General features: G+C 45.8%; 1 protein-coding gene across 1 annotated transcript in view; it reads left to right on the forward strand.

The window, feature by feature from the left end:
• The window catches only part of JAK3 (Janus kinase 3), a 329337-nt gene that overhangs the window by 237163 nt on the left and 65988 nt on the right, over positions 1-26186 (forward strand). Inside the window, exon 21 of the mRNA XM_063455458.1 lies at positions 15737-15909. Within this exon, the coding sequence (XP_063311528.1) occupies positions 15737-15909 (173 nt within the window). The remainder of the gene's footprint in view (positions 1-15736; positions 15910-26186) is intronic.

Consider the following 26186-nt stretch of genomic DNA (forward strand, 5'->3'; position numbering starts at 1 on the left):
ATGACTCCAGCAATCTCTCATAGAAAGCACTAGGTGACTCGTCTGCTTTCGTAAAGGAATTATGGGTCTTCCAATTAAACAGATCAGTCATGGCGAACGGGACATAAACAAATACAGGGTCTGCCAACTGTAATTGACCATTAATATCAATGTGTGGTGGACCAGGGGTAAGCTACAGTGGCATTTGTAAATGTCAAAGTTGGAGGGCACCGGTCATTTGTCAGGTTAGGGTGGGACTTAGATAGGGTTGTTTAGTCATAGGTTCCGGTCGGGGAGTGGTGAGGTAGGTGGAAATGGATAAATTAATTTTACTGGTCAGTAACTTGGTTAACAAAATGTTTCGGACAGGGCTAGGAGGAGCCTGACCAGTAACCAAAAATGGTAAAAGTGTATTCCAACGTCCTATACCATTGACCATTTCATCCAGTTGTATTTCAAAACTAATTTACTGTTACTAAAGGCACACAAGGCTCAGTAATTATAGTGTTATGTCAGTGGTTATGGTGTTTTCAGTGATTATGGTATTATCAGTGGTTATGGTGTTTTCAGTGGTTATGGTATTATCAGTGGTTATGGTGTTTTCAGTGGTTATGGTATTATCAGTGGTTATGGTATTATCAGTGGTTATGGTGTTTTCAGTAGTTATGGTGTTTTCAGTAGTTATGGTGTTTTCAGTAGTTATGGTGTTTTCAGTGGTTATGGTATTATCAGTGGTTATGGTGTTTTCAGTGGTTATGGTGTTTTCAGTGGTTATGGTATTATCAGTGGTTATGGTATTGTCAGTGGTTATGGTGTTTTCAGTGGTTATGGTGTTTTGTAATTGCTGAGAATTATCTGATTTCAGTGGATTCAGTTACTGTTATTAAGAATTCTCCTCACAATTTTGACTGCTAATAATAAAACTGAATACAAAGAACCAGTTGGGGGGGTAGGTAGGCACAGAAAAAGGAGGGGACAGGCATCTGAGAGCCAGAGACAATTAGAGCACAGGGGGACATACCAGCTGCACCAGTTTTTGCTAAAGAATTTAGTTGAGGGATGGTCAGATGGGTCAGATTCCATTGGGGATGGACAGACCAGTTTTGATAACCATCTAGTAACACAAACTGTGTTAACAGTCAAAAACTGGTTATTCTCTACTACATAAGGTAGTCCCCAAAATCACACACAGTATATCCCTTTTTAAAGTTATTTAGCATACATTCTAAGGGATCAACAATCTTTAAATTCCGGCGCTGCCATACTTAGCAACGGAGCGTCTAATTCAAAGAAACACAACAAACACACCTCCAACAGTCACACTCGTTTCCCTGGCAACAGCGCCATGTGGCACAGTTACTAGGTCAAACTCATACAACAAAACATACAGGGAATTCCCGTACACACACAGCTGTTACACCAGTCACTAAGTAACTAATATTATGCCCTTTGGCGAAACTATACAGTCACCCACGCTATAATTCTCTATATATGAATTACCCGTCTATAACACACCCCAGTAACATCGTCTTTTACAAATAGCGGTTACAGTACGGTTAGCATAAGTCAAAGCACAATTTAAGGTCACAATACAATTATTAGTGGTTATGGTGTTAAACATGCATTAGACGACAATGATTAGTACTTATATACAGTGTCAGTAAATATACAGGGTTATGGTACCGTGCACTATGATACAGCAACACACTATTAACACTCTCGCTAGACGGCTGAGCTTGCGCTATCTAACAAGGTATACACTTTACTAAACAATCTTTAACACATTTACAATCCCAACTAAACTATTGGCCAGTACCTTGAATGGACTACCTAAAACTATATACACCCGTTTTGGTTAGCCACACTGCCCAAGCACCACATATAGCGAACTAGAGGACCGAATTTACACAGACGCCTCTTAGTCGATTACTATCAAAAATCTAGTGGGTTCCAAATTTACACGCCTTCCCACTTAGCCAAGATAGGTTGAGAGCTAGCGAACCGAATTTACACAGGCGCCGCTTAGTCTCCCGGTCCCTCCGACCTAGCGAACGTAATATACACCCTAGAACGCTAGTCTAGACAAGACACCGGTGTCCGGCTAGGGCTATTTACACCAGAACCCCGCCTGACTAACCAAATCAAACGGTCTTACTAAAGAGCGTTCGATTGAGCGGTGCGCCTTCGCTCCTTCCCTCCGACAGAGGGGGCAGATTCCATACACAGATTTAAACCCCTTTTGGGCCTACCGCACAATCGGTATACCCCTAGTGGGTCTGCCGTCTAAAACAGCAGTTGTCTTACCTCCTCGTTCCTGAACCTGGGTTCACACTCATCGACGGGGACACCCCAGCACTTACTACGTAGAGGCCGATGATCTCCTGGACAAAAGACCAGTGGCGCCGAGACGAAGGGAGGTCCACGCAGAAGTTCAGGGGTGCAGCCGTAGAGAACGTGGGCAAAGATAGACCGTCTCATGCCTCTGCCTCTCAGCTACCGTTGAACGATGAGCTTCCCGGCCCAATGCACCAAATGATACCGGAGAAACTGACGGAAGCCAAGCACAGAGAGATGGACACAGGTTTCTTCAGGAAGGAAGAGATTCTTTATTCGATTCACCGACCGGGGCTCAGAGGGACTTATGTCACCAAAAACAGCAAAGATCTGAGCCCAGAACTGACTGTGTAAATGCATGATATAGACATATAGCTCCTCCTATAGTTAACTCTACCCCCATATACTCTTTACACAATCAGCTGAACAAAGCCTAACTTCCCTTACTTATTAGACCACATGGCTCACCCAGAACAATGGAGGAGGGGGGAAGTGTTTTCAGTTTCTGCATTCCTGCATTTGCTCAATACGGTGTTGATTGTATCTTAGCTACGTGAAACTAACTAACTGATACACCATTTACACATATGCCACATGGCAATCTTGTCCTAGTAAATTTATTTTTACTGAGATTCCACCACAATACTACATCCCCATAATCAATGATTGGCATCAGCATTTGCTGTACAATCTTTTCCTTTACTGTAGGGCTTAGAAAGGATTTGTTTCTGTACAGGGCACCTAGTTTTGGATAAAGTTTAGATGCAAGTTTTTCTATGTGGAGGCCAAAAGATAGATGGCGGTCTAATATCATACCCAAGTGAAAAAGTGGACTGCGGTCAGTGTGCTATTTGAATTCATTTTGATGGATATGTAGTGTGACGAAATGCCTTTTGTCACTGGATTGTCAGGTGACAAGCTGCCCTTTGCCCCCGGCTGTTGGAGGAGACTGATTGCCAGCCTCCTTCCTCATGACTATGGCCCTGGGGTGTATTGCCATTTCAAAAGACTATTTGGGGCTTATTGGCTTCTAAAGACTGTTTCTGCCTATTTGAATCCATGGGAAGGTGTGTTTCTCCCCCTCCCCTGTTTCCTGTCTATTGTTCTCCAGCAGGGCGTTGTCCCAGGCACACTTCCAAACCAGTTGGAACTGACTGCTTTTGTCCCTCCTTGGTTTCTCAACAGCCCTTGCTATGCTTTACCCCATGGCAAATTTACTCTGTTCATGGGATCTGAGCACTGTTCACCTAGATTGGACGCTCGGATCCGAGATATCTGGGGATAGGTTACATGTGGGGGTTCTGTGTAATATAATAATAATTATGTATTTTTATGTACTTTTACGTATTTTACTGTTAGTGTAAAATGTAAATATTTTCTGTACCTGGAGATAATTGAGTTTACTGCAGTGCCTTAAGCCAATTATCTCCAGGATGGAGAGGAGGGATTTCATTGTGTATGTGGGAGTGTTATTATGTTAATCAGTGTTCCCATTGGTTTGTCCCTTTTGTCACAGTTTACCACCAGGTCCAGGGGGTGTGCCTCTGGCCTGAAAACTTGTATATAAGGAGTTATAAACTCTCATTGGAGGCAGATCTTGTACCTTCATGAAGTTTCGGCTCATGTTTGGGGGATTGGAGAACTACACTCTGGGGATTGCTATAATCACTATACTCCCCAGGGTATAATCACTAAGCTCTGCTAAGGGCTTGTTCCTGTTCCTGCTCTCTGGAATTCAGAGAGGTCGACCTACTGGAAGCTGGACCCTGATCTTGGGCCCAGAGTGGGTGGAGACGGCGAGACCCCAACCAAGCTGCGGCGGTTCGTGGGGTCCACAGTGGTTATGGTGTCTGGCGGAGTGCTTGGAGTCCTTGGAAAGCACTAGGCGGAAGATATCCGGTCGGGGTGCCAGTGGTTCTGTTACAGTGGTGGCAGCGGTGGGATGGCGTCCTAGTGCGAGGAGAAGCAGCGCAGAGGCACCGGTAACGTTTGGAATTACAATTTGAGGGCAACGCTAGTATTCGTACAGCGCCCCTGTTCACAGCAAACATGACCTATTGCTTTGAGGGCGCCGCTTACATTGAGGAGGCAAAGAGGCGGTTAACCAGGTATGGCACGGATCCTTCGGTAGAGACGATCCTGGCAACCATGCGCAAGTTGGATGAGGAGAATTGAGCAGCATGTGAATTTGAGCTCCGATTGCGAAGATGTGGGCAATCGGTCTTTCCCCCCAGCGGCAGCCAGCATCCCAGGGAGAGGAGATTGTCGGTCCCTCGTCCCTGCAGCAACCATCATCACTGGGAGTCGAGACAGTCGGTCTGACTCCCCAGCGGCAGTGTGTTGTCAAGGGAGAAGAGACAACCGGTCTCTCTCCCCAGCGGCAGCCAGCATCCCAGGGAGAGGAGATTGTTGGTCCCTCGTCCCTGCAGCAAACATCATCACTAGGAGTGGAAATGGTTGCTCCCGCAACCCAGCACCAGGCAGCATTACTTGGTGTCGAGACAGTCGGTCTGACTCCCCAGCGGCAGTGTGTTGACAAGGGAGAAGAGACAATCTGTCTCTCTCCCCAGTGGCAGCCAACATCCCAGTGAGAGGAGACTGTCGGTCACTCATCCCTGCAGCAACCAACATCCCAGGGAGAGGAGATTGTCGATCCCTCGTCCCTGCAGCAACCATCATGACTGGGAGTCGAGACAGTAGATATGACTCCCCAGCAGCAGTGTGTTGTCAAGGGAGGAGAGACAACCGGTCTCTCTCCCCAGTGGCAGCCAGCACCCCAGGGAGAGGAGACTGTCGGTCCCTCATCCCTGCAGCAACCATCATCCCAGGGAGAGGAGATTGTCGGTCCCTCATCCCTGCAGCAACCATCATCACTGAGAGTCGAGATAGTCGGTCTGACTCTCCAGCGGCAGTGTGTTGTCAAGGGAGAAAAGACAACCGGTCTCTCCCCAACGGCAGCCAGCATCCCAGGGAGAGGAGATTGTTGGTCCCTCGTCCCTGCAGCAAACATCATCACTAGGAGTGGAAATGGTTGCTCCCGCAACCCAGCACCAGGCAGCATTACTTGGTGTCGAGACAGTCGGTCTGACTCCCCAGCGGCAGTGTGTTGACAAGGGAGAAGAGACAACTGGTCTCTCTCCCCAGTGGCAGCCAACATCCCAGGGAGAGTAGATTGTTGGTCCCGCGTCCCTGCAGCAAACATCATCACTAGGAGTGGAAATGGTTGCTCCCGCAACCCAGCACCAGGCAGCGTTACTGGGTGTAACGGATCGCCTGGCACCCCGACTGGGTACCTCCGTTGAAGGATGCTCCTAGCGTTTCCTGAGGACTCCAAGCACTCTGCCAGACACCACATTCACCGAACCGAAGAAGCATATAAATCCTCTCAAGCATATGAATGCAGTAGTTGAATAGGAAACCATACGAATAGGTTTACACTCCTAGCAGTCAAACTGGAACAGCATACAATAAATCCTCCACCAAGAATGAGACAACACTTCACTTGATACAGAGCAGAATAGGGACTGTTCCTCCTACATAGGGTCACTTGGCAGATATGGATTGACACCTGTCCTCAGAGACCCTGATACACACTAACACAGAGCAGAATAGGGAATATTCACTAAATGCCAAACATTGTTATACACGGCAATATTCAGTAAATAAGGTGGGTGGGGGGCATAAAAATAATGGGGAGGGGGGACCTACTGTATGATGTTGTATCGATCAGGTAGTGTAAGGGTTACGCCCGCTTCACAGTGACAGACCAAACTCCCCGTTTAACGCACCAAAAAAAAACAAGCAGTCCATTTGCACAACCGCAAACTCCCCATTTGCACAAGGTTGGATACCAAGCTAGCCATGTCCCGTTCCTTGTCCTCACTGATGTCATTGAAGGTCTCTTCCTCCACCAAGCCACGTACAACACCAAGGGTCCCGAAAGGTGACAACAAGCCACCTGGAATGCCTGCTGTGTTTGGTCTTCCACCTCCTCAAAGCCACCTTCCTCCTCTGACTCCTCTTCTTCAGACTCCTCTCTCTGCGTTGCCTCTCTCTGCGTTATTATAAAGTGTGTTAAGTATTCTTATCAGTTTAATCCCTGTTACGAGTAGAGGACTATTTCTTTGTTTCGCCATACCCCTTCAAAGATGGAAAAAGCGGTATGAGTGGAAGAAACGAGGAAATGTGGTCAGGTGGTGGTGCCAGCCCCACCGAGGGCTTGTACCCAGGTATGCTAATAAACTGAAAAAAGAAAAAATCTCCCAAGAAGGAGATCTAAAACTGGCATAGGAAAAGGTTAGACAACTATAATAAAGGGATACCTACACATCCTAGTGAGCATAGGTGTATAATAGAGGGAGAAAGGGAAAGCAGAGTAATGCTTCCTATTACCGTGGTTAGTACCCTTTGTTAAAGTAAATTGAGTAATGGACAAAAGTCTTTATTGTATCATTTATAAATAACAAAGGGATACTATACTCATTCCCCTATAGTGGCTAATAGTGCAATAATGGTAATACTATTACCTATTATATAATATTTCCAGGGGCAAGGAAATTCCCTCTAAATAGATGGGTATAGGCAGAGAGTTTGGAGACCGGAGTGATGCTGTCATAAAAAGTGTCAATAAGGTGATATAAAGTTAAATGTATCACATACACACAGCCACCCTTTCTCTTAGCTAGTTTCCAGAAATGCTGGATAGGTAGAAGGGCTATAAAGACTCAGAGAGGTCTAAGAAGAATCCTCTAAACTAGCCCTAATCTCCTTAAACACCTTCAAGGGTGTTCTAAGCTAAAGCTCAATCTAAACGTTTAGATGACTGTCTGATTTCCCATCACAGATGCTGGCTAGGAATAACACTGTGCAAGACAAAGAGTGTGTCTAAGTGCCCATAGTGCAGTAAAGTTTTCCGTAGTCAAGTGAAAAAGAGAATAACTAGCTGGCACCCAAGAGAATAACAAACTGGCGCCCTATCAGGGGATGTGTATATGGCATTGATTTTAGGAACCGGGAGATGGAAAAAGATGCTTGGTCGGTCCTCCTACTTCAAATTTGGGGCACTGCGCGTGCAATCTAATGTTCCACCAGATAGGAATGGTGAGTTAAGTAGTACTATTCCTATCAGTTTAATCCCTGTTATGTGCCTTTTTTCTGGTTTGGTTTTTGAAGCCACAGTGCAGCACCAGAGGCCCGAAAAATTAGGCATGTATACATGCCTGAAAAAATTAGGTATTGTTGCAGCCGCTGCTGTAGCAGCGGCCAGAAAAATTGATGTTTGTTTTCCAGGCAGAAAGTGCCCTAAAACATTGCGGCTTGAACCCTAATTGGTGGCGGATAAGTCACGCAAGTCAACTGGCATTCAGAGCTAAAATACAGCAGCGTGTGGACCATTTTTAGCCCAAGGCAGCTCATCTCATCAGGCCTTTTTTAGTCGAATGTATCGCCCACTGTCAGTCCCTTCGGGATCCATCCCTCATTCATCTTAATAAAGGTGAGATAATCTAGATTTTTTTGACCTAGGCGACTTCTCTTCTCAGTGACAATACCTCCTGCTGCACTGAAGGTCCTTTCTGACAGGACACTTGAAGCGGGGCAGGCCAGAAGTTCTATCACAAATTGGGATAGCTCAGGCCACAGGTCAAGGCTGCACACCCAGTAGTGAAGGGGTTCATCGCTCCTCAGAGTGTCGATATCTGCAGTTAAGGCGAGGTAGTCTGCTACCTGTCGGTCGAGTCGCTCTCTGAGGGTGGATCCTGAAGGGCTGTGGCGATGCGTAGGACTAAAAAAGCTCCGCATGTCCTCCATCAACAACACGTCTGTAAAGCGTCCTGTCCTTGCCGGCGTGGTCGTGGGAGGAGGAGGATTACTTTCAACTCTTCCCCTGTTAGATTCCCGTTGTGCTGTGACATCACCCTTATACGCTGTGTAAAGCATACTTTTTAATTTATTTTGCAAATGTTGCATCCTTTCCGACTTGTTGTAATTTGGTAACATTTCATCCTCTTTCTGCTTATACCAGGGGTCTAGTAGTGTGGACACCCAGTACAGGTCGTTCACCTTCAGCCTTTTTATACGAGGGTCCCTCCACAGGCACGACAGCATGGAAGACCCTATTTGCACAAGGTTGGATGCCGAGCTACTCATTTCCCGTTCCTCCTCCTCAGTGATCTCAATGAAGGTATGTTCTTCCCCCCCAGCCCCGTACAACACCACGGGTACCAGATAGGTGACAACGAGCACCCTGGGATGCCTGTTGTGGTTGGTCTTCCTCCTCCTCCTCAAAGCCACATTCCTCCTCTGACTCCTCTTCCTCACAATCCTCTTCCAGCGTTGCCGCAGGTCCAGCAAAGGCTGTTTCTGGTGGTGATGGTGACCACAACTCTTCCTCTTCCTCTTTAGGCTCATCTACGGCCTGATCCAGCACTCTTCGCAGGGCACGATCCAGGAAGAAAACAAATGGTATGATGTCGCTGATGGTGCCTTCGGTGCGACTGACTAGGTTTGTCACCTCCTCAAAAGGACGCATGAGCCTACAGGCATTGCGCATGAGCGTCCAGTAACGTGGCAAAAAAATTCCCAGCTCCCCAGAGGCTGTCCTAGCACCCCGGTCATACAAATATTCATTAACGGCTTTTTCTTGTTGGAGCAGGCGGTCGAACATTAGGAGTGTTGAATTCCAACGTGTAGGGCTGTCGCAAATCAAGCGCCTCACTGGCATGTTGTTTCGCCGCTGGATATCTGCAAAGTGCGCCATGGCCGTGTAGGAACGCCTGAAATGGCCACACACCTTCCTGGCCTGCTTCAGGATGTCCTGTAAGCCTGTGTACTTATGCACAATGCGTTGTATGATCAGCATGTACGGCACATGTGTCAACTTGCCCAACTTCAATGCCGCCAACAAATTTGTTCCGTTGTAACAAACCACTTTGCCGATCTCCAGTTGCTGCGGAGTCGGCCACTTTTCCACCTGTGCTTTCAGGGCAGACAGGAGTGCTTGTCCGGTGTGACTCTCTGCTTTCAAGCAAGTCAAACCCAAGACGGTGTGACACTGCCGTATCCAGGATGTGGAATAGTACCTGGGGAGCTGGGGGGGTGCCGTTGATGCAGCAAGACGCAGCAGCAGAATGACTCAGCCGAGGAGGTTATGGAAGAGGATTGAGGAGTAGAGGAGGTGGCAGCAGGCCTGCCTGCAAGTCGTGGCGGTGTCACCAACTCCTCTGCAGAGCCACGCATTCCATGCTTGGCAGCCATCAGCAGGTTTACCCAATGCGCAGTGTAGGTGATATACCTGTCCTGACCATGCTTTGCAGACCAGGTATCAGTGGTCAGATGGACCCTTGCCCCAACACTGTGTGCCAGACATGCCATTACTTCCTTTTGCACAATCGAGTACAGGTTGGGGATTGCCTTTTGTGAAAATAAATTTTGTCCAGGTACCTTCCACTGCAGTGTCCCAATAGCTACAAAATTTTTGAACGCCTCAGACTCCACCAGCTTGTATGGTAAAAGTTAGTTCAGACAAGCCAGCTGTCAGACGCCGGGCAAGGGGGTGACTTTCTGACATTGGCTTCTTATGCTCAAACATGTCCTTGACAGACACCTGACTGTGGGCAGATGAGCGGGAACTGCTCAAGGCGAGAGACGGAGTGGCGGATGGTTGAGAGGGGGCAAGGAGGACAGCAGTGGTTGATGTGGCTGAAGATGCTGGACCAGGAGGAGGATGGCGGCTTTGAGTTTGTGTGCTGCTTGTACTCATGTGTTGATCCCATAGGCGTTTGTGATGTGCGATCATGTGCCTAAGCAAAGCAGTTGTACCTAGGTGGGTGTTGGACTTCCCACGACTCAGTTTCTTTTGGCACAGGTTGCAAATGTCATCGCTGTTGTCAGAGGCAGACACACAAAAAAAAATTCCACACTGCTGAGCTCTGCAATGACGGCATTCTGCTGGTGGACACAGCATGCGTTGATTGGCGTGCTGTCGGGCTGTCCCCGGGTGCCGATGCATGCTGTCTGACTGTGCCACTAGCTCCTTGCGACGACCTCCCCCTGTTTCCAACTCGTCTCCTCCTTCTCTCTGTCTCCCCATCTGAACTTTCGCCCTGTTCTTCTTCTTGCCGAGCGGGCACCCATGTGACATCCATGGACGCATTGTCATCATCAACTGCTTCACTTGTATCTGACAACTCAGCAAAGGAAGCAGCAGCGGGTACAACATCATCATCATCATCACACCGTACGTCCATGTGTGTAATGCTGCCTGACTGAGACATATCCCTGTTATCTACATCCTCTGGCAATAATGGTTGCGCATCACTCATTTCCTCAAACGGATGTGTAAATAACTCCTCTGACAGATAAAGTGAAGCGGCTGTGGTGTGGTAGTTTTGGTGGTGGCGGCAGGCGGGTGAGTGGTATCTTGAGAGGTGCCCGAAGCTAAGCTGGAGGAGGATGGTGCGTCAAGGTTCCGAGCGGAAGCTGTAGAAGATTGTGTGTCCTGTGTTAGCCAGTCAACTATGTCCTCAGAACTTTTCAAGTTCAGGGTATGTGGCCTCTGGACACTGGGCATTATTTTAAGGCAAAAGGGAATCACAGCACCACGACCACGACGGCCCCTGTGGGGTGGCCTGCCTCTGCCTGTCATTTTTTTTTTTTTGGATTAGTGGTACTATGCCTGCAAGCTACTGTGAGACCAGATATGAGTGGCACTGTGCAGTGGCAGAGGTTGGCAGAGTACACGCTGTAGGCCTGACACACACGCTTGAAGACAACTAACTGCTATTCAATCTATAACAGTGTAAAAAAAATGTTTGGTTTTAAATGCACGCTATTGTGACACCTGATATGAGTGGCAATGTGCACTGGCAGAGGTTGGCAGAGTACACGCTGTAGGCCTGTCAGGGTACCTGAGGTCTCTACCTCCGAAAGAGGTAGAGACTTAGCCGTTCATCCATCCGGACGGTCTGATTTCCTCCTTCCTCGCGGTCTATCCGGTCATGCAAAGCCGGCCGCGAGGGAGTGACTCCCTTTTATAGCATAACGTCCGGAAGTCGACGTCAGGACGCCAACCCGGAACGACCTGTCACTCAATTGCTTCAGGACTAATCAGGACGCCTCGGAGGCGTGTTTACTTATCTGAACAGGGCATTTAACAGTGCTTCTTTCATTAGCTCATTGCCCTGTCGTGGTTCTAGCTTGTTCTAGTCACTCAGTGCTCGTGTATTCTAGTTATCCCTTTTGGTTTTGACCCGGCTTGTTTGCTCTACTCTGCTTATCTCTGTTACCCTTGATTCGGCTTGTCTCTCGCTTACCTGTCTTCTGTTACCCTCGACCTCGGCTTGTCTTTGACCATTCTCTACTGTACTACTTACGTTAGTCCGGCCATTCTAAGGTCCGGTATACGTATCTGGCTACTGTTTGTACCCTGCGTGTTGGATCCCTGTCCCGATCCTGACAAGGCCTGACACCCGCTTGCAGACAACTAACTGCTATTCAATCTATAACAGTGAAAAACGTTTTGGGGGTTTTAAATGCAATCTATTGCGACACCAGATAAGAGTGGCACTGTGCACTGGCAGAGATTGGCAGAGTACACGCTGTAGGCCTGACACACACTTATGAAGGACATTGACTGCTATTATATTACAGTCAAAAACTTTTTTGTTTTTAAATGCACGCTATTGTGACACCAGATATGAGTGGCACTGTGCACTGACAGAGGTTGGCAGAGTACACGCTGTAGGCCTGACACACAGACGCTTGCAGACAACTAACAGCTATTCAATCTATTACAGTGAAAAACATTTTTTTGTTTTTAAATGCAAGCTATTGTGACACCAGATATGAGTGGTGGCACTGGGCAAGTGGGCACAGTATCCACTGTAAGCCTGACACAGAATCTGGCAGGCATGCAACTGCAATTAGATTACACAGGAAAAAAAGCAGACTGATGTTCTAGCCCTAAAAAGGGTTTTTTGGGGTGCTGTCCTTATAGCAGAGATCAGATGAGTCCTTCAGGAATGTAGTGGACACTGAATACACTAGCCTAGCTATCCATTTCCCTATCAAACAGCAGCAGCTACACTTTCCCTCCTCTCACTAAGAATGCAGCTTCAGAATGAATCTAAAATGGATGCTGTACAGGAGGTGGGAGGGTCTGGAAGGAAGGGTCTGCTGCTGATTGGCTGGAATGTGTATGCTGACAGTGAGGCACAGGGTCAAAGTTTACTCAATGATGACGAATAGGGGGCGGATCGAACCACGCATATGTTCGCCCACTGTGGCGAACGCGAACACGCTATGTTCGCCAGGAACTATTCGCCAGCAAACCGTTCGGTACATCACTACTCATGTTGTGGGTAGGATACTCATGTACTTGTTCACTGTGGGTGGGTTTATCGACTAACTCAGGCACTGACCGACAGGTCAGGTACCTGGTTAGTCTCCCCCCCAAAGGGGAGATGTGTGACGAAATGCCTTTTGTCACTGGATTGTTAGGTGACAAGCTGCCCTTTGTCCCCGGCTGTTGGAGGAGCCTGATTGCCAGCCTCCTTCCTCATGACTATGGTCCTGGGGTGTATTGCCATTTCAAAAAGACTATTTGGGGCTTATTGGCTTCTAAAGACTGTTTCTGCCTATTTGAATCCATGAGAAGGTATGTTTCTCCCCCTCCCCCGGTTCCTGTCTATTGTTCTCCAGCAGGGCATTGTCCCAGGCACACTGCCAAACCAGTTGGAACTGACTGCTTTTGTCCCTCCTTGGTTTCTAAACAGCCCTTGCTATGCTTTACCCCATGGCAAATTTACTCTGTTCATGGGATCTGAGCGCTGTTCACCTAGATTGGGCGCTCAGATCCGAGCTATCTGGGGATAGGTTAAATGTGGGGGTTCTGTGTAATATGATAAGAATTATGTATTTTTATGTACTTTTACGTATTTTACTGTTAGTGTAAAATGAAAATATTTTCTGTACCTGGAGATAATTGAGTTTACTGCAGTACCTTAAGCCAATTATATCCAGGATGGAGAGGAGGGATTTCATTGTGTATGTGGGAGTGTTATTATGTTAATCAGTTTTCCCATTGGTTTGTGTCCCTTTTGTCACAGTTTACCACCAGGTCCAGGGGGTGTGCCTCTGGCCTGAAAACTTGTATATAAGGAGTAATAAACGCTCATTGGAGGCAGATCATCTTGTACCTTCATGAAGTTTCGGCTCATGTTTGGGGGATTGGAGAACTACACTCTGGGGATTGCTATAATCACTATACTCCCCAGGGTATAATCACTAAGCTCTGCTAAGAGCTTGTTCCTGTTCCTGCTCTCTGGAATTCAGAGAGGTCGACCTACTGGAAGCTGGACCCTGATCTTGGGCCCAGAGTGGGTGGAGACGGCGAGACCCCAACCAAGCTGCGGCGGTTCGTGGGGTCCACAGTGGTTAAGGTGTCTGTCGGAGTGCTTGGAGTCCTCGGAAAGCACTAGGAGCATCCATCAACGGAAGGTTAACCGGTCGGGGTGCCAGCGGTTCCGTTACATGTGGGAATTGTGTAAATTGTGTAATTTAGGTACTGTTCCAGAGATCACTGTGACAGTTTTGTCAGTGTTTAGGAAGAGTTTGTTTTTTGAGATCCACTTTTCTACCTCTGTAAACTGGTCTTGGAGCACAGCCTCAAGCTGTGGTACATCGGATTTGCCTGTATAGATTACTGTGTCATCTGCGTACATGTGTACATTTGAGGATTTGCAGACATTAGGCAGATAATTTATAAATAATGTAAATAGTAGGGGTCCGAGAATGGAATCTTGGGAAACACCACACATGACTGGGAGAGGGAGGGAGTTGCTGTCAGAAATGGACACATGTTGCGGGCGATCCGATACATACGATCGAAACCAGGTTAGCGAACAATCACCAATACCTGAATTTAATATTTTTACATAACAAAGTAATTTTATTGATTGCAATCTGCGGGACCTGCCTGACAACCCAGGCCAAAAGTCCAGAGAATTCAATTTGCTCGCACAAGATTTAACCCTGTAACTTTCCAAGACACCCTAAAACCTGTACATGGGGGGTACTGTTTTATGGGAAACTTCAATGAACACAAATATTAGTGTTTTTAAAACAGTAAAATATATCACAGCAATGATATTGTCAGTAAAACTGTTTTTTGCATTTTTCCCACACAAATGGCAATTTCACTGACAATGTCATTGTTGTGATATGTTTTACTGTCTTGAAACACTCATATTTGTGTTCAGCGAAGTCTTCCGATTATAACAGTACCACCATGTACTGGTTTTATAGTGTTTTTAAAAGTTACAGGGTCAATTATAAGGCTTGCCCATTTAATTTTTTTAATAATATAAATGCTAACTTTGGACAGTTTTTGTGACTAAGTGGCTATTAAAAAAGATTGGACATATTCCATAGTGAATATGGTTTGTCTACTTTTCCAAATGGTATGCTATCATGGGGGTAATTCTAATTTCTGGGCTACGATACAGTGTCAAAGGCAACATAACCTGTCTGGCAAATATTAATCTGAATAAACTGAAAAATTAACTGTGCTATATTTAACCTTGTAATTTTCCAAAACACCATAAAATCTGTACATGGGGGGTATTGTTGTACTCCTGAGAAATCGCTGGATACAAATATGTGCATTTTATTGCAGAACAACTAACAGTATTATGACATTCACAATTAAATGCTACGCAGAACAAATTATTATAAAATCTTAAATTCTCACACTTTATTAGATTTTATTCATAATAAATTATGTTTTGTATATGAATAGTTCACTTGACATTAAAGACCTGTTTCTCCTGAAGAAAATGATATATAATAAGTGTGGGTGCATTTAATATGAAAGAGGAGAATTATGGTTCAACAGATAAATAGCGCAAATTCCAGTGTTTGTTTGTTTTGTTTTGATCACAACTTGTACAACTGGCGCAGTCCTTAAACAACCAGGACCATCTGTCTGACAACCGGAGTGTATTACAATATTAATTTGTAAAAGTGTCAATGTTGCGTGATTTTTTTTAAAAATGAAGGAAAAAAAAACAAACGCACTCTTCACACAGTTTAACTGCTATAGGTCTAGAGTTTCTTATTAAGGATGGAGTTAGAAGAAGAGGGATGGTTGTGTTTTTGTTTCTGTCAATTCTTTTTTGTGCTCTTCTAACAAACAAAAGAATAATAAAATGTTTTAAGAAACCTAAGCACAAATAAATTGGTAAACATTGTGTAATGAATGTCATCATCTGAGACATTACAATATTTTGTATGTTCATCTGTTCCCCATTGAACACCATTCCATGAAATTTTATATGCATGCAGAAATTTAATTGGATAAGGATTTTGCCAACTTAACAGTCTTGCTATAACTCTATATAAAATAGGCAGTCTGTCTGTATTGTAGGGCATGCAGTACTTGGGATCTCATCGGTATGTTCATCGGGATCTTGCAAGTCGTAATATTTTGGTGGAGAATCAGAATCACGTGAAGATTGGAGATTTTGGTTTGACCAAGATCCTGCCTCAAGATAAGGAATATTACGTTGTGAAACTGCGAGGAGAGAGTCCCATATTCTGGTATGTAAATAGGTAAACAAGTGGAAAGAGAATAGTTGAAAGGCACAATTTTCATGTATCATGTTTAATGCTTTGTTCTCTAAGCTATGTTTGTGCTGCAAAACTTTGGACATCTTGGTTACAACTTGGCAGAAGGTGGCAGACACAATTTCAGTGAGAGCAACCAGGGCAGTGAGATCAATTTTACCAATTAATTTCCAAGTCTAGTTTGCATATAACTGTTTGATCAAATGTACATGTGTGCACGTGTATGAATGTATAATTTTGCCCTGGAGCCAGATAACCTAGGTACACTTTTAAATGTGGGTTTAAAAAATGTTAAATATTTAGAAAAGGTGCAGATGTTAAGTCATTATTGGAGGCTACTAGCCTTCATCATTGCCATGTCAATTCTAGTTGTTCAAGTTTGTCCGATTGCACAGACACTACACTAAAAAGATGTGATTTGCAGAAAATATCCCTTATTGGCTACTTTGAGATTATATAATATTGCTAAGGGGAAAAACAGATCTGAGCTGTTACTAAAAGACGTTAAACGTAAACTGGATGACATTTTGATATCCGTTTCCACGCTCTGAGGCACACAGTTTAGCAAAACAACGAAATAGATGAAGATGAATTTATCTATTGTATTCAGGGAGGAAACATTGGTACCTGTGGTATAAAAAAAAAACCCCAAAAAAATTGTAGGTAGAAAGACACTTATCCCAGCTAATAAATTGTCACCAAGTCTCTTTTTGAGTAATGCTATGAGATATAGAATTGATTTTGGATGAGGGTCTGTATGAGGGATAAGCTTTGTTTCTTTTGTTTGTTTTTAAATGTGGTTCTTATCCTTGTACAAAACATGCAATGTTGATTAAAGGGACTCTCCAGTGCCAGGAAAACACTGCACTACAGTGACCCCCCCCCATCCCATGTTACTGAAGGGGTTAAAACCCCATTCAGTGACTTACCTGAGTCCAGCACTGATGTCCCTCGGTACTGGGTCAGGCTCCGCCTACTCTCCTACACGCGCATTAGACCTTCCCATAGGGGAATCCTATGGGGATTTCAGCGACAGTGGAGGTCCTCACATAGCGTGAGGACGTCCAGCTTCGTTTAAAACACTTTTCGTGTTCTAAGAACACGGAAGTCCCTCTAGTGGCTGTCTGACTCCAATGGGCAGAAGTGGTCTGGGTGCCTGGAGTATCCCTTTAAACAAGTATTTTATATTTTTTGTTTTCAAAAGTGAATATTACCCAAAAGTGCCTATATATTATTATTTGTAATTTGAGATGTTATTTATTTTATCACAAGCATTAATATGTCTAAAATGTGAGGAAGATGGACTGGACATTATTAGAGAATACTTAAAGGGACACTATAGTCACCAGAACAACTACAGCTTATTGATTTTGTTCTGGTGAGTAGAATCATTACCTTCAGGCTTTTTGCTGTAAACACTGTCTTTTCAGAGAAAATGCAGTGTTTACATTACAGCCTAGTGATAACTTCACTGGCCACTCCTCAGATGGCAGTTAGAGATCCTTCCTGGGTCATGGCTGCCTAAAATGCATCCAAACATTCAGTGTCTCCTCCCTCTGCATGCAGACACTGAACTTTCCTCATAGAGATTCATTGATTCAATGCATCTCTATGAGGAGATGCTGATTGGTTAGGGTTGTGTTTGAATTGTGTTGGCTCTGCCCCTGATCTGCCTCTTTGTCAGTCTCAGCCAATCCTATGGGGAAGCATTGTGATTGGATCAGGCTACCACTTCTGATAATGTCAGCAAACTGCTTGTTTTTGGTTTTTTTGTTGAGGCAAACAACATGCAGATCTACAGCTTCTGGCTTGAATACAGTAAGAATTTGCTATATTTATGGAGGCATGATGGACCCAGGGGGGCTAGATGGTGGTTTTAACACTATAGGGTCAGGAATACATGTTTGTGTAGTGATCCTTTAATATTAGGAAACAATAATAAAACTGGTAATTGACTCACCACTGTTAGTAAACACTTCTGGGAACAGGGTGGTGAGACACAGACCTTCCCTTTTCAAGTATTAGAGAGAGAGTTAGGTAACCCCTGAGGTGTGATGACCTGTTCAACATTCCTTCCAGCTTGCTGTATGAAACTCAGAATGCAGTTCTTATAGTAAGAAACAAATAAAGTTCAATGCAAATAAATCCAGATAGAGGCAAGGCAAAGACAGAGTCAACACAGTCCAAAAGTTCAAAATCCAGGTACCATGGTTCAGAAGGGGATAGAATAGCCAAGGGTCAGGAAATCCATGAATATGTTATATAGGGCCCACCCTGCTTGACTTGGATGGAGTCTACATCCATATATGAGGAATTCAAGGTTGCAGTGTTCAGTGTTCAGTGTATATGGTGATAGGATTGAAGAAGCCTTTCGATAAGTGTCTCCATTCTTTCAAAGTACATTTGATAACTAGAAGTTCTTTATCAACTATATCATAGTTGGTTAGAGCTGAACGTAATATCTTGGAGTAAAAGGCAACCGGGTGTGTGTGGTTACACATTTCTCCTCTCTGTGACATTACAGCTCTGGTGGCTATTTCAGAGGCACCAACTTCCATGAAATAGGGTTTTGTAGGATTGGGCAGTGTGAGAATAGCTGCAGTAGTGAGTTGATGCTTATATTCATCAAAAGTCCTGTGAGCATTTTCAGACCATTGGACTATGGTATGGCTCTTAGTGAGAATACTCATGATACATGATGATGATGATAAGTCTTTATATGTAAGAGAATATTAGTATATTATCTACGTACACCACTAAGTATTTGTCAAGCAAGCTTCTGATGATGTCACTGACACAATGTTTAAAGGTGGCAGGGGCATTATATAATCCAATAATTCTTCTGGTGAGTTCATTAGGGTACAAATGTCCTTTTACATAGCCAATCAGCGTAGGTCTCTTTGTTGTAACCAGAAGTGTACCTGACGAGGAGGGAAAAACAGGGGTGAGTCTTCAAAAGGAGCATTCCAGAAAGCATCGGTCTAACTGCATAAGGTGCTCAAGGCAGGAGTGAACACCCACTTTAGCAAATTCATCCTTTAGGGATTCATTAAGGCTGATTAGTTCCAACAGGTCTCTATTGCTATGCTCTTAAATTCAGTGGCATATAATTATTTTGTGCTGCAAAACTTTGGGCATCTTGGATACAACTTGGCAGAAGGTGGCAGACACAGCTTCTTTTCCCTTGTTTAAAGGCTCTAATGTCTGCTTGGGCTAGAGTGGCAGTGAAAGAGTCCCATGTATGAAGAACAGGATTCTGTATGTGAAGCAGTGTTAATTTTGTCCACTAACAATTTTAGTAAAAATTTAGTCGACAATATTTTTGAGATTTAGTCGACTAAAACTAGACTAAAACTAGACTAAAAGTAAAACAATTCAGATGACTAAAATATGACTAAAACTAAAATGGTGCTTTAGTCAAAAGACTATGACTAAAACTAAATTCAAATTTGCAGCCAAAATGAACACTTCCTAGAAGGGCTGTGAAAGGGGCAAAAGAGACAGACCAGGACTTGGGCGAAAGACATCTAGAGGGCTAGGAGGACCTTAAAGAGACACAGAGGGACTTGGGTAGGGGCAAAAGAGAAAGATAGAGGCTTTAACTAAACCCATTATATTTTAGCTGTGTCAACTAAAATCTGCTGGAGATTTAGTCGACTAAAACTAAACTAAAACTAAAACAAAAAATGGCTTTTTAGTCAAAAGACTATGACTATTTCATCTGAAACTGACATTGGTCAGGTTGTTGTATAAAACTCAAAAAGCAGTACTTATAGTAACGAACAAATAAAGTCAGGGCAAACAAACAAATAAAGAGGCAGAGTAAAGGCAGAGTCCAGGAAGTCCAAAGGTCAAAATCCAGGCAGCAGGGTTCAGAAGTGACAAGCCAAGAAATCCAGAAAGCAGGGCAACAAATAGCAAGAAACAGCCCAGAAAAACTGAGCAGTGGTAGCTCGGCTGTTCACTATAAGAGGCCATGCCTAGTTTGACACGCCTCTGTACCACCCTATTGGTGTAGACTGTGAGAGGGCTTGCGGTTTTCTTGTTTCTAGCTGCGCCCACAGGGCTGACATGCGGCATAGAAAGTGCACATGCATCTCTACGACGTCTCATGTTGCCCAGGAGACGTGATGCAAATCGGGTTAAAGACTAGGAGGTGCAGCCGGAGCAGCGAGGTAGCCAAGATCATGACACGAGAAAGGAGGAGATCTTTACTTGGAGGACCATGACCGCTTTTGGATTGAAGCTGGAATGGGACATATCCCTTTTATTTTGAAAAGTGAATTAAAGTACTGATGCTGATTTTAGAGTGAGATGTGGCATTTTCAAGTTAAAATTTTAGCAAAACAAAGAAATAGATGAAGATGAATTTATCTATTTTATTCAGGGAGGAAACATTGGTACCTGTGGTATAAAAACAAAAAAACAAAAAAAATTGTAGCTAGAATGACACTTACCCCAGCTAATAAATTGTCACCAAGTCTCTTTTTGAGTAATGCTGTGAGATATAGAATTGATTTGGATGAGGGTCTGGATGAGGGATAAGCTTTGTTTCTTTTGTTTGTTTTTAAATGTGGTTCTTATTGTAGCGGAGGGCAATAGTAAAATCCCCGATATCCGCTGGTTACACAGGTACATCCACAGTCAGCGCTGAAAAGTAAGACAAGTTCCCCAATCCTCCCAATAACCAGACGAAACACAGTCTGATAGTCAACTAACTTGCTTTATTCACAGACTTCCATATTTATGCAGTTCCCCTTGCAAGGGGTTTCCTTACAGATAGTACAGGGGATTTCTCCCATCAGGCAACAGGATTATCCCAACAGGCATTGCTGCACGAGAGGGATACTCCCACTAAAATGGACGATTAAGTGGATTATCCCCTCGTGCAGCAAAACCGGCAATTTATACAGAAATTTATATTTTACACAATTTTACTCGCTTTTAGACGAATGACCGTTCGGTAGATAGCTGGGGTCGGCGGGCACATTTGGTGAGAATACCGCTCCGATCCCAGCTAAACTAACCGAACGCCGCACTAAATACATTAAAACATCGAGTTCGGTTTAAAACTACCGAGCATCGATGGGGAACAGAATGTGCCGAACGCGGAACTCCCGAACGCTCTGGAAGTCCAGCGGTGTTCGGATCATTGAGTAGCCGTTTTCAGTTCCAGGCTCTCGACGACCGAACACCGCTGCAGAGACAAAGGATCCAAGATGGCCGACCACCGCATGGTCGGTAGCCGAACGACGGCCACCTAGGAGAGCCCTTAATTACCGATTGCAACATTGTTGCAATCGGTTAATTGGTGCCACACGACTTGTGAGTGGGTGGTCTACCTGGGGAGCCCGCATTCGTATGGTGAACGGCCCGGATAGCCGTGTTTCGTCGAACGAAAGGTTTTGTATGCTGGCAGCGTACGGCTGCCAGCATGCGAACGCCCATAATACATCACATACACAGTTTAACATACACAGTACACATTCAGCCTACGGACAACCTTTAGTAACTATCGTCCAGAAGTGGCTAGGTTTGCCACAATGCTCCCCCAGAACCAAGCCGGCATACACAGTCTGATCCCAACGGATCGGCTTGGGGATGTCCGGGAGAGTACTCACAGATCACTTCTCGAGTTCAGTCTGTCTGGATAACCCGTCGGCGTTACCGTTTTGTTTTCCTGGGCGGTAATGGATGGTGAAGTCAAAGGGCTGCAGCGCCAAACTCCAGCGCAGCAGCCTGGCATTGTCCCCAGACACACGGTTCAGCCACACCAACGGGTTGTGATCTGTGAGTAGGGAAAAAGGTTGTCCATACAAATACGGCTTTAACTTTTTAAGGGCCCACACCACGGCCAGGCATTCTTTCTCAATGGCGGCGTAGCTCACTTCACGGGGCAACAACTTTCGGCTTAAGTAGGCTACGGGATGCTCTCCGCCATCGGCTCCCACTTGGCTCAGCACTGCCCCCAATCCAAACATTGAAGCGTCTGTGTGGACAAGAAATCTTTTAGTTGGATCAGGAGCAGTTAATACGGGAGCATTAGTCAGAGCTGTCTTGAGTTGTTGGAATGCCTGTTCACACTCTGGGGCCCAGACAACCAGTCGGGGAAGGTTCTTTTTGGTCAGGTCCGTCAGGGGTTTGGCCAGGGTGCTGTAGTCTGGAACAAATGTTCTATAATATCCGGCAGTCCCTAGGAACGCTAGCACTTGAGTTTTAGTCCTTGGGGTAGGCCACTTAGCTACGGCCTCAATCTTGGCTGGCTCGGGTCTCTGCTGCCCACACCCTACTCGGTGTCCCAGATACTGCACCTCGGCCATACCTATGTGGCACTTACTAGGTTTTAACGTTAACCCGGCTTCCCCAATACGGTCTAAGATCGCCCCTATATGGCGTAGGTGGTCTTCCCAGGTCTGGCTAAAGATGGCTATGTCATCTAAGTAGGCACAGGCATACTCCTGAAAGCCGTCCAGTAGCCGATCTACCATCCGCTGAAAGGTAGCCGGAGCGTTTTTCATTCCGAAGGGCATGACCTTGAACTGGTACAGGCCAAACGGAGTGACAAACGCCGACTTGGGGATGGCGTCATCGGCTAGAGGAATTTGCCAGTATCCCTTACACAAGTCAATGGTAGTGAGATACTGACCCCGTGCCATCTTATCTAGCAGCTCGTCTATCCGAGGCATCGGGTAGGCATCAGACACCATTTTGTCATTTAGCCTCCGGTAGTCGACGCAGAATCGGGTGGTGCCGTCCTTTTTAGGCACCAGGACTACCGGCGATGCCCAGGGGCTATCTGAGGGTTCGATAACCCCTAGCTGTAACATTTCGTCTAATTCTGCCTTCATATGGGTCCGGACTGATTCCGGAACCCTATATGGAGCCTGTCGCATAGGTAGCTGTCCCGGGGTTTCGACTCGGTGGGTGGCTAGTGGAGTGTACCCAGGTAAATTGGAGAAGGTAGCCCCTTTAGCTACAATCAGCGCTTGTACCTGGGCCCGCTCATGAGGGCTTAGCCGCTCCCCCAGCTGAACTCCCCGGGAGGGCTCTATCGGTTCCTCCGGTTCTAGCAAGTCAGGTAGGGGTAGATTCTCCTGATCTTCTAAGGCGGAGGCACAGATCGCCGTCACATCCTCTTTCCTCTCATGGTAGGGTTTGAGCATGTTCACGTGGAGGATGCGTCTCTTCCCTACCCCTGAGCAGGGGCCAATCACATAGGTAGTGTCGCATCGCTGCTCTAATACCTGGTATGGGCCTTGCCAGATGGCCTGCAGCTTGTCTGTGCGGACGGGTTTTAAAATTAAAACCTTCTGTCCCACCTGAAAGCTGCGGTCTCTGGCTCCTCTATCGTACCAGCGTCGCTGGCGTTGCTGCGCCGCCTGGAGGTTGGTGTGTACAGCCTGAGTTAGCGCCTCCAGACGGTCTCTGAACTCCAGTACGTATGATACGATAGGGGCTTCGTTAGTAGTACTCTCTCCCTCCCAGTGTTCCCTAATCAAGTTCAAGGGTCCTCGCACTCTCCTTCATAGAGCGTTTCTTCCATGACTGCTGGGGGTGTAGCGCTGCGGGCTTGGTCTCCCTCCATCAGCTCGGCAATTAGTACCGCCTTGGTTTTGCTGCTGGCTACTTTACCCCTGGCTTCCAGTAGTTCCTTTAATGTCTGTTTCTTTAGTTTAGAGTACTCCGTCTCCATTCACTTCGGCAGTCGGTTCTTTCGTTGGATTCTGCTTGCCATTCCCTTTTCTCATTCGGCAGTTGCAATTTGCACGAATTGCGCTTTCGGCTGTAAGTTCGGATCCCGTCGCTTGCCACCAATTGTAGCGGAGGGCAATAGTAAAATCCCCGATATCCGCTGGTTACACAGGTACATCCACAGTCAGCGTTGAAAAGTAAGACAAGTTCCCCAATCCTCCCAATAACCGGACGAAACACAGTCTGGTAGTCAACTAACTTGCTTTATTCACAGACTTCCATATTTATGCAGTTCCCCTTGCAAGGGGTTTCCTTACAGATAGTACAGGGGATTTCTCCCATCAGGCAACAGGATTATCCCAACAGGCATTGCTGCACGAGAGGGATACTCCCACTAAAATGGACGATTAAGTGGATTATCCCCTCGTGCAGCAAAACCGGCAATTTATACAGAAATCTATATTTTACACAATTTTACTCGCTTTTAGACGAATGACCGTTCGGTAGATAGCTGGGGTCGGCGGGCACATTTGGTGAGAATACCGCTCCGATCCCAGCTAAACTAACCGAACGCCGCACTAAATACATTAAAACATCGAGTTCGGTTTAAAACTACCGAGCATCGATGGGGAACAGAATGTGCCGAACGCGGAACTCCCGAACGCTCTGGAAGTCCAGCGGTGTTCGGATCATTGAGTAGCCGTTTTCAGTTCCAGGCTCTCGACGACCGAACACCGCTGCAGAGACAAAGGATCCAAGATGGCCGACCGCCGCATGGTCGGTAGCCGAACGACGGCCACCTAGGAGAGCCCTTAATTACCGATTGCAACATTGTTGCAATCGGTTAATTGGTGCCACACGACTTGTGAGTGGGTGGTCTACCTGGGGAGCCCGCATTCGTATGGTGAACGGCCCGGATAGCCGTGTTTCGTCGAACGAAAGGTTTTGTATGCTGGCAGCGTACGGCTGCCAGCATGCGAACGCCCATAATACATCACATACACAGTTTAACATACACAGTACACATTCAGCCTACGGACAACCTTTAGTAACTATCGTCCAGAAGTGGCTAGGTTTGCCACACTTATCCTTGTACAAAACATGCAATATTGATTAAAGGGACTCTCCAGTGCCAGGAAAACACTGCACTACAGTGACTCCCCATCCCATGTTACTGAAGGGGTTAAAACCCCATTCAGTGACTTACCTGAGTCCAGCACTGATGTCCCTCGGTACTGGGTCAGGCTCCGCCTACTCTCCTACACGCGCATTAGACCTTCCCATAGGGGAATCCTATGGGGATTTCAGCGACAGTGGAGGTCCTCACATAGCGTGAGGACGTCCAGCTTTGTTTAAAACACTTTTCGTGTTCTAAGAACACGGAAGTCCCTCTAGTGGCTGTCTGACTCCAATGGGCAGAAGTGGTCTGGGTGCCTGGAGTATCCCTTTAAACAAGTATTTTATATTTTTTGTTTTCAAAAGTGAATATTACCCAAAAGTGCCTATATATTATTATTTGTAATTTGAGATGTTATTTATTTTATCACAAGCATTAAAGGACCACTCTAGTGCCAGGAAAGCATACTCGTTTTCCTGGCACTAGAGTGCCCTGAGGGTGCCCCCACCCTCAGGGACCCCCTCCCGCCCGGCTCTGGAAAGGGGAAAGGGGTTAAATCTTACCTTTTTCCAGCGCTGGGCGGAGAGATCTCCTCCTGCTCTCCTCCTCCGATCCTCCTCTTCTACTCCCCGTCGGCTGAATGCGCACGCGCGTCAAGAGCTGCGCGCGCATTCAGCCGGTCACATAGGAAAGCATTCATAATGCTTTCCTATGGACGCTGGCGTGCTCTCACTGTGAAAATCACAGTGAGAATCACGCAAGCGCCTCTAGCGGCTGTCAATGAGACAGCCACTAGAGGACATAGGGGGAAGGCTTAACCCATTCATAAACATAGCAGTTTCTCTGAAACTGCTATGTTTATGAAAAAATGGGTTAACCCTAGAAGGACCTGGCACCCAGACCACCTCATTAAGCTGAAGTGGTCTGGGTGCCTAGAGTGGTCCTTTAATATGTCTAAAATGTGAGGAAGATGGACTGGACATTATTAGAGAATACTTAAAGGGACACTATAGTCACCAGAACAACTACAGCTTATTGATTTTGTTCTGGTGAGTAGAATCATTACCTTCAGGCTTTTTGCTGTAAACACTGTTTTTTCAGAGAAAATGCAGTGTTTACATTCCAGCCTAGTGATAACTTCACTGGCCACTCCTCAGATGGCTGTTAGAGATCCTTCCTGGGTCATGGCTGCCTAAAATGCATCCAAACATTCAGTGTCTCCTCCCTCTGCATGCAGACACTGAACTTTCCTCATAGAGATTCATTGATTCAATGCATCTCTATGAGGAGATGCTGATTGGTTAGGGTTGTGTTTGAATTGTGTTGGCTCTGCCCCTGATCTGCCTCTTTGTCAGTCTCAGCCAATCCTATGGGGAAGCATTGTGATTGGATCAGGCTACCACTTCTGATAATGTCAGCAAACTGCTTGTTTTTGTTTTTT

This window comes from Pelobates fuscus, chromosome 5 (genome assembly GCF_036172605.1).
Source record: "Pelobates fuscus isolate aPelFus1 chromosome 5, aPelFus1.pri, whole genome shotgun sequence".
Lineage (NCBI taxonomy): Eukaryota > Metazoa > Chordata > Amphibia > Anura > Pelobatidae > Pelobates > Pelobates fuscus.